General features: G+C 52.6%; 1 protein-coding gene across 1 annotated transcript; it reads left to right on the top strand.

Annotated features, from left to right (window-relative positions):
- The first annotated feature begins 8,417 nt into the window (after positions 1-8,417).
- On the top strand, positions 8,418-11,875 carry V8C40DRAFT_279423 (zinc-coordinating transcription factor SFP1). The gene is made up of 4 exons (XM_083221228.1): positions 8,418-9,583; positions 10,016-11,050; positions 11,117-11,297; positions 11,359-11,875. Exons 1-4 carry the CDS (start codon positions 8,760-8,762, stop codon positions 11,458-11,460), a joined length of 2,142 nt encoding a protein of 713 aa, XP_083079319.1. The 5' UTR covers positions 8,418-8,759; the 3' UTR covers positions 11,461-11,875.
- Positions 11,876-12,312: the final 437 nt, after the last annotated feature.

Genomic DNA, 12,312 nt, shown 5'->3' with positions numbered 1-12,312 from the left:
ATACCCCAGAGGAACTCAGATGGGAGAGGGGTGGTGTCAGAAAAGCTGTGGTGGATCCCAAAGCAGCAACTGGCAGCGAGTTATGGGCCGATCGGTAGAAGATGGTTGGTTCTCCTCGGAAGTGTGTATTGGAGCTGTTTGATGATGGTCGTGTGAGGGTTTTTATTTAAAAATGTAGATTAGATGGTTGAGTTGATGTGTTGGTTGGTTTGTTGTTTGTTTGAGTGAGGATGCAAAGATGCGATTGGCTGTTTTATGTGTTGTCGAGTGTTGATTGTATTGATGCTGATGGCAATGCAAAAAGCCCCAGATGATGGAAGCGAGGCGCCTGTAAATATAGTGCTGGTCCATCCCACCACAAGCCTCGTCTAGCGGCATGATGTCAACCTGAAAATTTCTTGATTCCCCCTTCCGAGCCGCCCCGCCACAGAAACCGAGAATTCCCCACCGAGAAATTCCCGTGTCTTCGCCGTGCCTCCGTCCGGCCACCAAAAGAAGGCGCCCTTTTTTTGTTTCCCCTGCCAAGATGATGCAACAAAAAGATTAAAGCACATGAAAACGTTCTAATTGGAATCTGACATCACGCACCAATGGGAATTATCCAATTTTCCCCAGTCCATGACGCGTAGAGCTTCTCGTAGACAGGCAGAATTGAAAGCTCGCAATACCTCTGTCTTTCTGCTCCTCTTTCCTACATGCTCCGAAAGCTGTCTCTACTTGCGGCGCGGCGGCCGCCTCTGGCTTTAGGTAACCGGCGAAGCTGGGCCAGCAAAAAAACACAAATGGCGGCCATGGGCGGCGGCGGCGGCATGTGCGGCATCGTTTTTCGCGGCAAAAATGGAACGTTCTATGCTGCGCTCAAGGAGAGCCGCCATGAAGCGCGGCCCTGCGGCGGTTTCGCCCGCGAAAACTCTCGTCTCACGTGCTCCCCTTGCTAGCAGAAAAATGCGCGCCGCAAAGGCTGACGGGAACCCCTAGCAGTGACGCGCTTAATGCTACGAGCAACGTACAATCGGGGCGGTAATGCCGCAGCCGGGACGACCTTGGCGGCACATCATCGTACGAGCTGAGCATGTTTTGTCATGCCGACTTCCACCCCGATTGCCTCGACGTCAACGGGCCGCTTTTTCTTTTCTAGAAGCTCGGGGCGTTCCGTTTCATGCCGGTCGTACGATTTTAGTATCTTTAGTTTTGTCGATTTGAATTGTTCTAGGTGTTGGTGATTTGGATTTCCAGATTTACAATACGTGTATGTATGCAAGCTTAGTATAGTAGCCAAAAATGGCATCTATTGCGTCAGAGGGAAGAAATATCCAATAACCACACCGCCGTATACACCAAGGAGTGTACACTATCAAAGACTTTCTATTTAATGAACATGTCCTGCAACATTCATTCGATCTCATAGACAAGTTCAATTCAATTCAGTCACAGAAAACAACACGCCAAACTCACCCACACGTGCTCACGATCTACTACCCTGGAGACCCCAGATTCGAGCCGTTGACTTACACCAACTCCAACAACCACTTTGCCACTACCCCCAGATCCTGTAGCCGCGATGCATGCCACTACCGATCGGTAACACTTGCCGAACCTCCGGTGTCAGCCGCATCGCCTTGGTATGTTAGGGGGGCTTTGGGGCGCTCCCCCTTATCTTGCAGCTACCCCCGGCTCCTATCACTCCGGGGAGCATCTGACTGATCGGATATCTGGCTAATGGCAATCCTGTGTAATTCGGCAGGCGGGCTGAAAGATCTGCTTGTACGTGTATAGTAAAGCTTGCGGAGGATTCGCCACGATGCTTCTGCATGGGGGAATCTTCATGGTGACTGGGGGTTGCTTGGCACCATAGGTTGGTCACTCTCGCTTGATCGTAGCTGCTCGTACAGAATAACAGTCTAATTAGCTTTCACCGATGCACTCGGTATGTAATTTTACTCTGTATACTCCATATGATCCAGTCGGCAATAATTCTCGTTGCATCTGTCCCATATATATCGTAAAATTGCCCCCTGTGCGCCTTGCATCCGGGCCATCGCCGCACAACCATCCTTTGTCATTGAGACTGTAATGTTAATGAAAATACGTCGGTCGAGTATTAATAGCAAGCAAATTGCCGTTTTCCCACAATGAAATGATATCAATTTCGTAGCAGTTGATGTCTGTACGTAATTATTCGCGTACTTGCCTACGCCCATGAGTGTGCGGGTGGTGTAATTACACGAGACATAAAGGCTGGCCAGAATACTCCGTAATTGATACATAGCCATATACGAGCACGCGTTGGTCGCTACCATGCGGCATATGCAGGGGCATGCGATAACCTTGTTCAGAGAACCCTTAAGAATCGAGATCTGCAGATCCGCTGGCCTCGTGTAATTTCTGACAGACTCTCAGCGACCAGCCCCGATGTTAATCAAACTGCCATCGAGCCGTGAACAGCAATACCAAGAGCAAAATCTCCTGCCCAATCGAGGATAACATGCAAAGCTATGAGCCAATAGCCTGCCAGACTCCCCCTGTTGTGTGTTATCAGAAAGGCCTTGCGTCGGTGACCCAGCACCAACACTAACACGCTATTTCTTGTACGGATTAATCACATTATCGTTGACACATAGCTGACACATGTAGCAGGATGTATCAGAGAAAACGACACAATTACCCCCTTCTTTTCACCATTGAAGAGGATGCCGAGCGCCATGATCACACAACGCCCTCAGGACCACGAGCCTATTATCGCACGGACTGAAGGTGCAGGCTCATCCGCAGCAGTAGTAACACTCTTAGAGATGCTCTCGGACTCCTCGTGCTAAAAATGGACATTTAGCCCAGTAGCTCAAGCACGGTCTCGGTACACGTATGGATTGGAGCTCTGTTGCTCTCATTGTGGCAAAACCCCTATGAGTGAGGTACTTGGCCAAACCAGAGGTACCTACCACATTGCCAAATAACAGCAGCGGAAAGGTACTCATTTGTATATACCAGTAGATACTAATGGCTTTCGGCTAAACGGAGTAGACAGAGACCTGTGTTTATTCATGTACCTTGGCGAGGAGCCGAGGTGGAGTTCTGTTGGTCGGCGATACTGAAGCGACGATCGACAGCACCATGTGTGGGAACAAATGGCCGTGAGATGCACCCAGGGTCCAACATCTCCAACCAAAGCTTTGCAACCGCTAGCGCAGTGAAAAAAAGCGGACGAAAGGCGAATGTCTCTCGTGGCCGATGGATTTGTGGCTGCCGGACCCCTGTCTAACGAAGCCATGGAAGGGCCCCATTTGTTCCATGAGATGCCGAAGTCTACCGCAGCACCCACTTGGACTCATGACACCAGCACAAAACAGGCTTCGGTTGCGCAGCCAACAGAAATGCCAGGAAAAAAGAAGGAAAAATCATTGTTGGTCGTTTTGACGCAGCTTTCTCCTTCTTATTCTCTCCAAGCTTAAGCGGCTAGGCCCGGTATGTGGGCGGCTTGTTCCTGGCTCAGTGCTCAAGACCTAATTTTCCACCTATTTTAAACCTGAGTGGTGTGTCTCAGGCATTGCCTAGGCGGGTATAAGGTGCGTTTCAAAGATCTAGCGTACTCAGAAGATCCCGTATTATGGTCTTGAGTAAAAGGAAGAAGAGAGGAGAAGTAGAGGAAACAAGAGAAGGAGAAATCCCACATTGTATGGAGCACTTCTATGTTGGCATGTGACTTCTTCCGTTTCTCTGGTTTATCTGAAATTCCCCCCCTCATTCATTTGGTGACAATATCAGATGGGACTCTGTAATTTCGGTATGCCAAAATGCGGCTTTAAACAGATCCCAATGAGTGAGCTTTCACACACACTCAACGGAACGCCAACCTACCACTCCACATGCGAACCTGCAGGCAAGCGAGAGACTAAAAGGTCTCAGGGTGTCTTTTGCCGCATCTAAAAAGACCTTGATTAGTCGTGGTGTTAAAAGGTTTGTGTCTCGTAATGGATATAGCAACAAACCCACGCACACACTCTGACTCAGGACACTTGGCGGCAGAGGCGCATCCAGAACCGACGAGGATTAGACTTTAACCCAAGAGATGTCCCACCGCAAGATGGATCCCGCTTGTGCCTTGTGATGTCAAAATTGACAACTCGGGAAATGGGGCGACAGAATCGTGTCAGTACGAGTAGCCCTCAGTCCAGTTGATATTACAGAGTAGCATTCGGAGCGAGCCTGGAGCTGAAATTGGCGAGCTGCAGGTATCCTTCATTGATCGATATCCACGGCTATCGCAAATGCTTGCTCAAGGGCAATAGTGCACGCGACTGCGATGGAATCCTTGTCCTTCGGGGGCATTCTCGAGCGTTTGACAAGCCGGAATGTGACGCTGCAGCGCTGACGGCCCGAACAAGGGAACCTGAACCGTTCTAGGTTATTACTATGCTCCATGTATCGTACAGTATAATTTTTGCGATCTTATTTGAACTGGGGCCGAACATGTGGGTTTTTGTTGGGGATCCAAAGGCATTTGGCTATGATAGGTAGGTAGGTAAGAGAATCTGTGTGTGTGCTCGTACCTGTAGGGATGGGGCATCAAGAACGGAGGAATATGAGATGAGACACTGAGCGAATTGTAGAGCATCAAAAAATGTGTTCTTCGAGAGGGCGCGCCAATCGCGGCCTTTCTGATACAGCTCCAGGATGCATGAGAGACACGGACATGGCCTTTTCACTTCTTGTCAAGCCCTGAGTGGCTCTGCGCAGGGCTCTGCTTGCCAACGTGACACTCGCCTCACACATCGACCGCTCGTCACGCCTGTTGCCACTCATGCTGCTGGAGAAGGGTCCAAAGCTAAGCTGCAGGTCACAGGCGCTACTCGAGATCTGGCGGTGTCCAGCCCGACCCCAACCAGATTGTCGGCAAGCCCTACAACGAGGTCGACTTGTGCCTGCAGCTTGCAGCCGTTGAAGGCGGTCGAGGTCTTGGGGGGAGGAATAATACGGAGCTGGAGTGCAGTAGTCTCTGACATCACTGGGGAGCTTGGGCTGAGAGTCGAGGCTGGTGGGTAAAAATATAAGACGGGACAGCTGTTCTGTACTGCTCACCGTATTGCATAGTTGCTATTTGTAGGTGCCGCGATTCTCGATGCAGTGAGCTTTCTTATGCTGTGTTCTTCTGGAGATGCCGTCTGTGTGGAGAGGAAGCTGAGCGGTGAGAGAAGATAGTATGGCGCAAGCTGGAGCTGAGACAAAAGATCAAGTAGGGCAGCAAGATGGAGGTTAGTGGGCGATCATGTGGGATGTAGTTTTGTAGTTTTGTTGCCAAGTCGTAAGACGGGCATGGAAAGAGCGGCGAAGGCTTTTGACGACTTCTAGCCTGCTGTCAATGGCATTTGAAGACATTCCCGATACGGATTAAGCACGTTGCCTATACCCAGACGAGGTACCGAGATGTCAAGATGTGCATCTATCTCGGTACTAATGTATTGACAGATACTAGCCTCTCGCTCACCTCACTCAGCTCAAGTTTCGTTGCTTCCCTTGACTTGATTCCAGTTGACTGCTGCGTCTGCCCTTTCTTTCTCCCGAGTCCGTTTGCTCGTGCTACCGCTCACAACCGTACAGAACTTAACACATGTCAATATGTACGGTACATGCCGAACACGTACAAGACTCAGCTGACACGGAGTATTCCGTATAACGGCCTCAGTTACAGGTGGCAATGGAGGGCCATCCGGCGGTCAATCGCTATTACGATTGTCCTGATGCAAAGCTCCATTACACAGCAACGGCGCTCCGTAGTGGCTCAGCGTTAACGCGGCCCCGAGTAGCGTCGATGCTAGTGTGTATTGACCAAGGCTACAAAGCGCCACCAAAGGCTGGGCGAGTTGATGCCACTGCCATCAGGTAGCCCCAGGTACCGGCTAGTAAGGACTGCTAACAGCATCTCCGACACCTTGCTATTGTCGGCTCGACGTCCGTGAGTTTGGCTTGGGATTTCGCCTCAATTATCAGCCATGTCGGTGTGGCCAGACCAGAGCAAAGGTGCTTCATGTATACATGTGAACAGGATGGGAGCGGGCCATTTTGAGGTATTCGTACTGCTGATACTCCGTACCTGGCCCCTACCTCTGCAGACGAAACAATGCGGAGTGCCGGCCAAGCAGGTAGGATGAATGCCTTACATGACATTCGATTAAATTAGGTCACCCATCCAATGCGAGTGGCTGGCGTCTTGGCACTGGTTCTGGTAACGACGGGCGTTGTTCTCCGTGATTTTGCAAAATGCCAAGCACGTACTCGTAATAGGCTTATGGAATACTTCCATGGTCCCGACCTGCCGACGACATAGTCGGGTTGAGCACTAGCCTTTCCAGGCACATGAACCTGATGTCTCTTGTTTCGGAGCAGGACAGTAGCAGCAGCAGCAGTGCGTATGATTGGATTTGATTCCTTGCCACTTTGAAGAGTCAGGTCGTGCTAGTCAGCTCTCGAGAAACGCGGCAGAACCTTTTAGCATTACTGTGGCTAGGTACTTGTCGATACCAAGTCGCCCGGATCAGGCAAAATGGAACGAGGAAATTCCGATCTCCGGAGAGGCGGAAAAAGAACCTCGCACTACTCGTACTGGGAGTTACCTTAGTGAGATACGTAATGCCACCACTCGTTTACACCTAGTCTGATGCCGGCTTGAGCTGAGTTGAGTCTGACTACGACCTACTGGGTAATTCATCATCGTTGACCTGCATTACTGCTTTAGTCCTGACCGAGCCGGGCCCTGTAGCTCGTGCTCCATCAGGTACGAAGACGTGTCGTGTCCGAGTCGCAGTCAAAAACCCCCACGGATAGATGGTTGTGCCATACCACATACCCAGCTTGCCAGCACTTGGCGTTGCAGGATCCCTTGCACTGTACGACGAGTCGAGAGATGGATGTCCGCTACCGAAGAAGACCAGGGCAGATGGATGAGAGATGATACCAAGGTCGTCGACTCGCATGCTCGTACACACATGTGGTAGCATTCGCCTGCCCAGTAGGTACTAATGTGCATCATCACCACTGTGTTCCCCTGCTCCGGCCAGGTTCCAGCGGGCACCTGTGCGGCCAAACGGACATGAGGCACAGGTCCATCCTTTCAATTATTACTAGGTACGCAGTAGACTCGGTCAATGCTGTCAATAGGTCAGTACTATAGATAGATATTATCAGCGGGTGCACGCGGATGCCGCGGTCGAGACGAGACAGGCAACGCTTCTGACTCCCGTGCGTGTGAATACAACACCAGAGGTGTTTCTTCCGAGGCTCTCAAAGTCCTTCCGCCATGGATGAAGCCGTCCAATTAACCGTTAGCGCCAACCCCTGTTCCTGTGGCACTGTGGCTACTGACACGCTGCACCGTGATCAGTGCTGCGAGCTTGCAGGGGCCTGAGGCCAGCTAGGATGCCGTGGATGAGGTGTGGATTCTCATCGTGGTGATCATGCCGTCAACCATCTTGGGCCTGTGTCGATGCTCTCCTCGCTCCCTGTTCTTCTTATTTCTCTAGCTCTCTCTCCTACATTCTCCTCTCCTTCTCTCTCTACTCTTGAGCTTAAATTGGACAGTGCCTGCTTTACTTCTGCAAGGCAGATCGTCGTGGAAGAAAAAAAACGGCTCTGGCAGCTTGGGAATCCCATCTCGTACATGTAGCGTGTGAAGATACCTACCTCACCTCAAGCCACTTTCTGTCTATCCTATCTTAGCCGTGCATGCACCGCGCCATTTGAGCGACCAAGAACCGACCAACCAACCGACTTACACCCTTCGTGTCTCGCACCGAGTGCCTCCGGCCGCCATTCGCTGCGTTTGGGGACCAAAAGCCGTCAATCAAGAGCCGCCAGACAACAATACCAGATACAGGCCGCACCGCTCTTCCTGGGCGACACACACTACCCATCGATCCGGTCAAGCTCCCCAAGTTGTTGGCCACACGACTCGCGCATCCAGATCATAAATACATTGACCTGGAACCCCAACCGGTGACGAGTGACATACTCGTTGTTTTGCCTGTACTCGTACGAGCACCAGTACGAACGGCCTGCCGAGTCTCTCAGCGCCCTCCCGCCCCAAAGCTTCCACGGCGTCGGCGGAACCTTGCTTGAGCCATCAATTTCATCATATAAACTGTGCCTCCAGCGTCCTGTTTCTCTGTTTTCCGAGTGTTTGGCGACGTGTTCGAATTGCATCCCGACCTTACGCCGTGAGAGCCGTGGTCATATCCCAAGTACAGCCATTCGACTACGGTCCGCCCACTTACACTGTAGGCGTTGACAGTACCACTTAGGTACGGTGTACTTTCCGCGTACTCCGCATTCACGGCTTAGGGAAAAAGCACAAGTCGTGGCACGCCTTTCCACCGTCACCGTGCAGTCAGGCTGACCCAACCGAACCATACCGGCGAAAAAAGGCCCAGCGCGACCAGGGGTTGGTGACCTGCTCTGCGTCGGGATTACTGCACATCCAGCTGTGCTGCTATACACGCCGAATCTTGCTTGAGTTTGGGCTTGTTCCGTCGGGTGTCGTTCAAGGTTTCCTTATCTGTCTATCTGGCTGGCTGCCTGCTGGGTGTCTGCTTTTTATTCTTCACCTGCTCTGCTCTGATCTGATCTGCTTTCTCTTCTCTGATTCTGTTTGATCACATCACTTCCATCAATCTGTTACGAGTACTCCATACGCACCCGCCTCCACTCCATCTCCATCCCTTGCCTTGATTTGCTCCCTTGATCGGCTCAACTCCCTGTAACTCGGGAGGATGCAGAGCGCCCTCAGGTGGTTCCAGGGCCCTGACAAGGCCCAAGGGCCAGGCTCCACGGCTGCGGTCGCCCAGACCAGCGCTAGCCCGAATGCCCTCGCCCGGCCAGCCCACCACCGCGCCACTGCAAACGCCAGAGCCAGCAGCGCTACGAGCACCGCAGCAGCGAGTGCCACAGCCAGATCCAGCGCCAGTGCCGAACCGGCCTTGGCTGCCTGTGCCGCCTCGTCCGCCCTCGCCGAGTCCATGTCGCCAGCTTCGCTCAACTCGTCGTCACAATCATCTTCGCCCCAACCCGCAACGCCCCCCGACTTCTTCCACGCTGCACCACCCGCATCGTCTGCGTCTGCGTCTGCACTTGCGCCCGCATCGTCGCTATCCGCTGCTTCTACTCAATCTACTTGTACACTCGGTTCCGGCTTCTCGTCTGCCCCCGCACTGCGCGCTGACCAAGACGCCTCAGCGCCGTCGCCATCCTCGTCTTCGTCCTCGTCCTCACATTCCTGGACCGCCGCCCTTCACCAGACCAAGCAGAGCCCACAACCCGCCAAACTCCTCGCCTTGCCTCAACTCGACCGCACCATCGATATCGACGTCGACTTGAGCGATTGCGACGACGCTACAATGACTACTGGCCCGGGCCTCGATGCTGCCATGGGCCGCCCGCGGCAAGACTCGTTTGTCAGCGCCGGCCCGAAGCCCATCTCCATGAACATCCAGAACCGTGACAATGTCAACCGGAACCGTCGCGAGAGTCTTGCCGGCAGCCTCATGGGTGGCATGAGCTGGGGCGGCATGTCCTTTGGCAGTTTTGTCCGTGATGAGTGAGTCGATCTTTTTTTTGTTGTCCCGCCCTTGCATCGTGCCTCAACTTTTTATCCTTATCGGCCTCAATCTGTTATCCTGTGGGCGCTACACTGCATGTAATCTTTGCCCCATCCGCACTATCGTCGCCGTCACCACCATCGTCATGGCCAATCGGCCTGTCTTGTCGTGCCTCAACATGCGTCGTCGACTCTGTCGTCGGTAGCATATTGAGCCGGCGAGAGAGACATTTTGGACCCTTCACCCCGCGTGCAACACCATCCTTTTTTTTTCTGCCACTGTTTCCCCTCCTGTTCGCACCAATACCCCCGCCATCCCATATTGCATCATGGATCATGGCTATTATCTGCTGCACATCTGGAGATTCTACAGCAATTTCCATCCCCTCCAATTTTTCTTCGATGCGACCGCTAACGTACAATTCGCCACAGCATCATGATGCAAGGCACCTCACCGTTTACGGGCGGCGCCCACCAGTCTCCGTCGTTCCACTCCTCGTCCTACCTGCCGAAGCTCGAGGCCAGTTTTATGCGTGACTTCACATGCTGTGGCAAGATTTTGCCTAACCTGCATGATCTGCTTCAGCACTACGAAGAGGCCCATACACAAGCTAGCCCAGGTGCCGTCAGAAACAGTGCCTTCAACCAGTTTGGTGCACTGGGCATTCAAGGTTCACCCAAGATGCCCAACTCGAGGACGACCCCGGCGCCTGGCCAAGGCTCACAGCAGTTGGGGCAACAGCGCCAGATGGGCGGCCCCGGTCTCCAGATTGGTGGCTCTCAGCGACTCGGCAGCTCCATGCTACAGATGTCTACCTCCATGAACAACATGAGTGACGAGATGGACGCTGTTGCTGATATGGAGATGGACGATGCCATGGGCACCATGGACCTGGATGATAGCCAGAAGATGCACCAGACCCGGCAGCTATTTGGCCAACAACAGCGGCCGCAGCTCAACATGAACACTTCTGGAATTACCCAAGGCCTCCGAACGTCGCAGCCGCCCACGCCCGCAGCCCAGAGTTTCGGATTTCAGAACAACCCTACCGTTTCCTCCGTCAACACCCCTACCCTCATGACACAACAGCAGATGCCACAGCAGCAGTCTCAGCAGAACGAGGTGGATGAGGATCTGCCCGGCATGCCCATGGGAGGCGATGCCACTGATCTCGGCGATATGACGTTCGGAAACGGCAACAACGGTGACGGCAACGACTCCAACTTCTGCATCAATGATCCTGGCAAGCACCTCTTCAGCCCCAACGGCGCTTTCCCGCAAGGCAACCGATCAATACAAGCACAGCTCGCCCAATTGGGCTTGACCCACGGCCAGTTTGCCGATCCCGAGGCCAACAAGGTCCTGCTTGCCCGGTTACAGAGCATGATGATGCCAGAGGAGCACAAGCCCTTCAAGTGCCCCGTCATCGGCTGCGAGAAGGCGTACAAGAACCAGAACGGGCTCAAGTAAGTTATACCTGATTTATGCCATCTGATTTGAAGTGCAATTGCTAATCTCTGTATTAACTATAGGTACCACAAGGCCCACGGCCACCAAACGCAGCAGCTGCACGAGAACGGCGATGGTACTTTCTCCATTGTGAACCCAGAGACAAGCGCTCCTTACCCTGGCACCTTGGGAATGGAAAAGGAGAAGCCCTTCAACTGTGAGACGTGTGGTAAGCGATACAAGAATCTCAACGGTTTGAAATATGTAAGTCTACACAACATGACAAGTCCCCACCCGTCTGATCTGACGCTGACTGCCGTCATAGCACAAATCTCACTCTCTTCCCTGCAACCCTGAATTTAAGCTTCAAGCCCTGGCCGCTGGTCTGAATTTGCCAGGCATCGGAGAGGACGTGATGCTACAGTGAGCGGTCGGTCTTACATCGCATACGTCGGTCAAGTCCCTCTGAACGGCATAGATCTGTTTGAGTCACGAGGGGCGCTACGAACTCGCCAGTTATCACTCGAATTTGACGCCGTGTTGATCCTTGTGGGGGTACCCTCCCCTTTGGCGACGATCAGCGCGTCTTCCTGCCTTGTGCTGGCCGCTTGTTCTCTGCGGTCAGCCGCATGTATATGCACTCCTCTTCTGCCTTGACATTGTATGGCATATGGCGACGGCGTTTTCCCCCGGGCTGGTTCCCTGAGAAGCATGGATTGAAGGCTGGCAGTTTCCTAGACGATCGCCTCTCCTACTAATTGAGGTTCCCACATGGATGGCGCGCGCTCACTAACCCCTCACCTTACGCGCATCACCGAGCAGATCATTCCTGTCATCGGACAGTTGCGAAATACTATCGGTGATAGTGCACGTTACCGCGGCCCATATTCCAGAACTGGAAGGACCTTATCACACTCCCTGAGCGGGGCTGAAGCTCCTTCTCTCGACTCAATTATTCATGGCGTTGATTCTATTGCGGTACGCTTTCTATAGACGGTTGATTGGCACAGCGAACAAAACCCCTCTGGCCCCTGGAAAATAGGTCCATCCAATAAGAGGATGCAGGAAAAGGACAGATTATAGCCTGAGTGGCGAAGCAAAAAAAGGAAGAAGAGGGAAAAAAACAAAGAAAAAAAAGGAAGACTGTTATGAATTTGTATAATGGGGGGGGGGGGGGGGGGGGTTTTTTTCGTTTTTGGTTTTTGGTGAAGTGGAAATGATTGTGACCAAAATTTGGTTGTTTTTTTTTTTTCGGTTGGTTTTTATGGGGTAGGGTTTT

This window comes from Trichoderma camerunense (genome assembly GCF_050948025.1).
Source record: "Trichoderma camerunense strain CBS 138272 chromosome Unknown V8C40scaffold_1, whole genome shotgun sequence".
NCBI classification, from domain to species: domain Eukaryota; kingdom Fungi; phylum Ascomycota; class Sordariomycetes; order Hypocreales; family Hypocreaceae; genus Trichoderma; species Trichoderma camerunense.
Note: the sequence above shows the minus strand (reverse complement) of the source record. Positions and strands in the feature narration are given on the sequence as shown.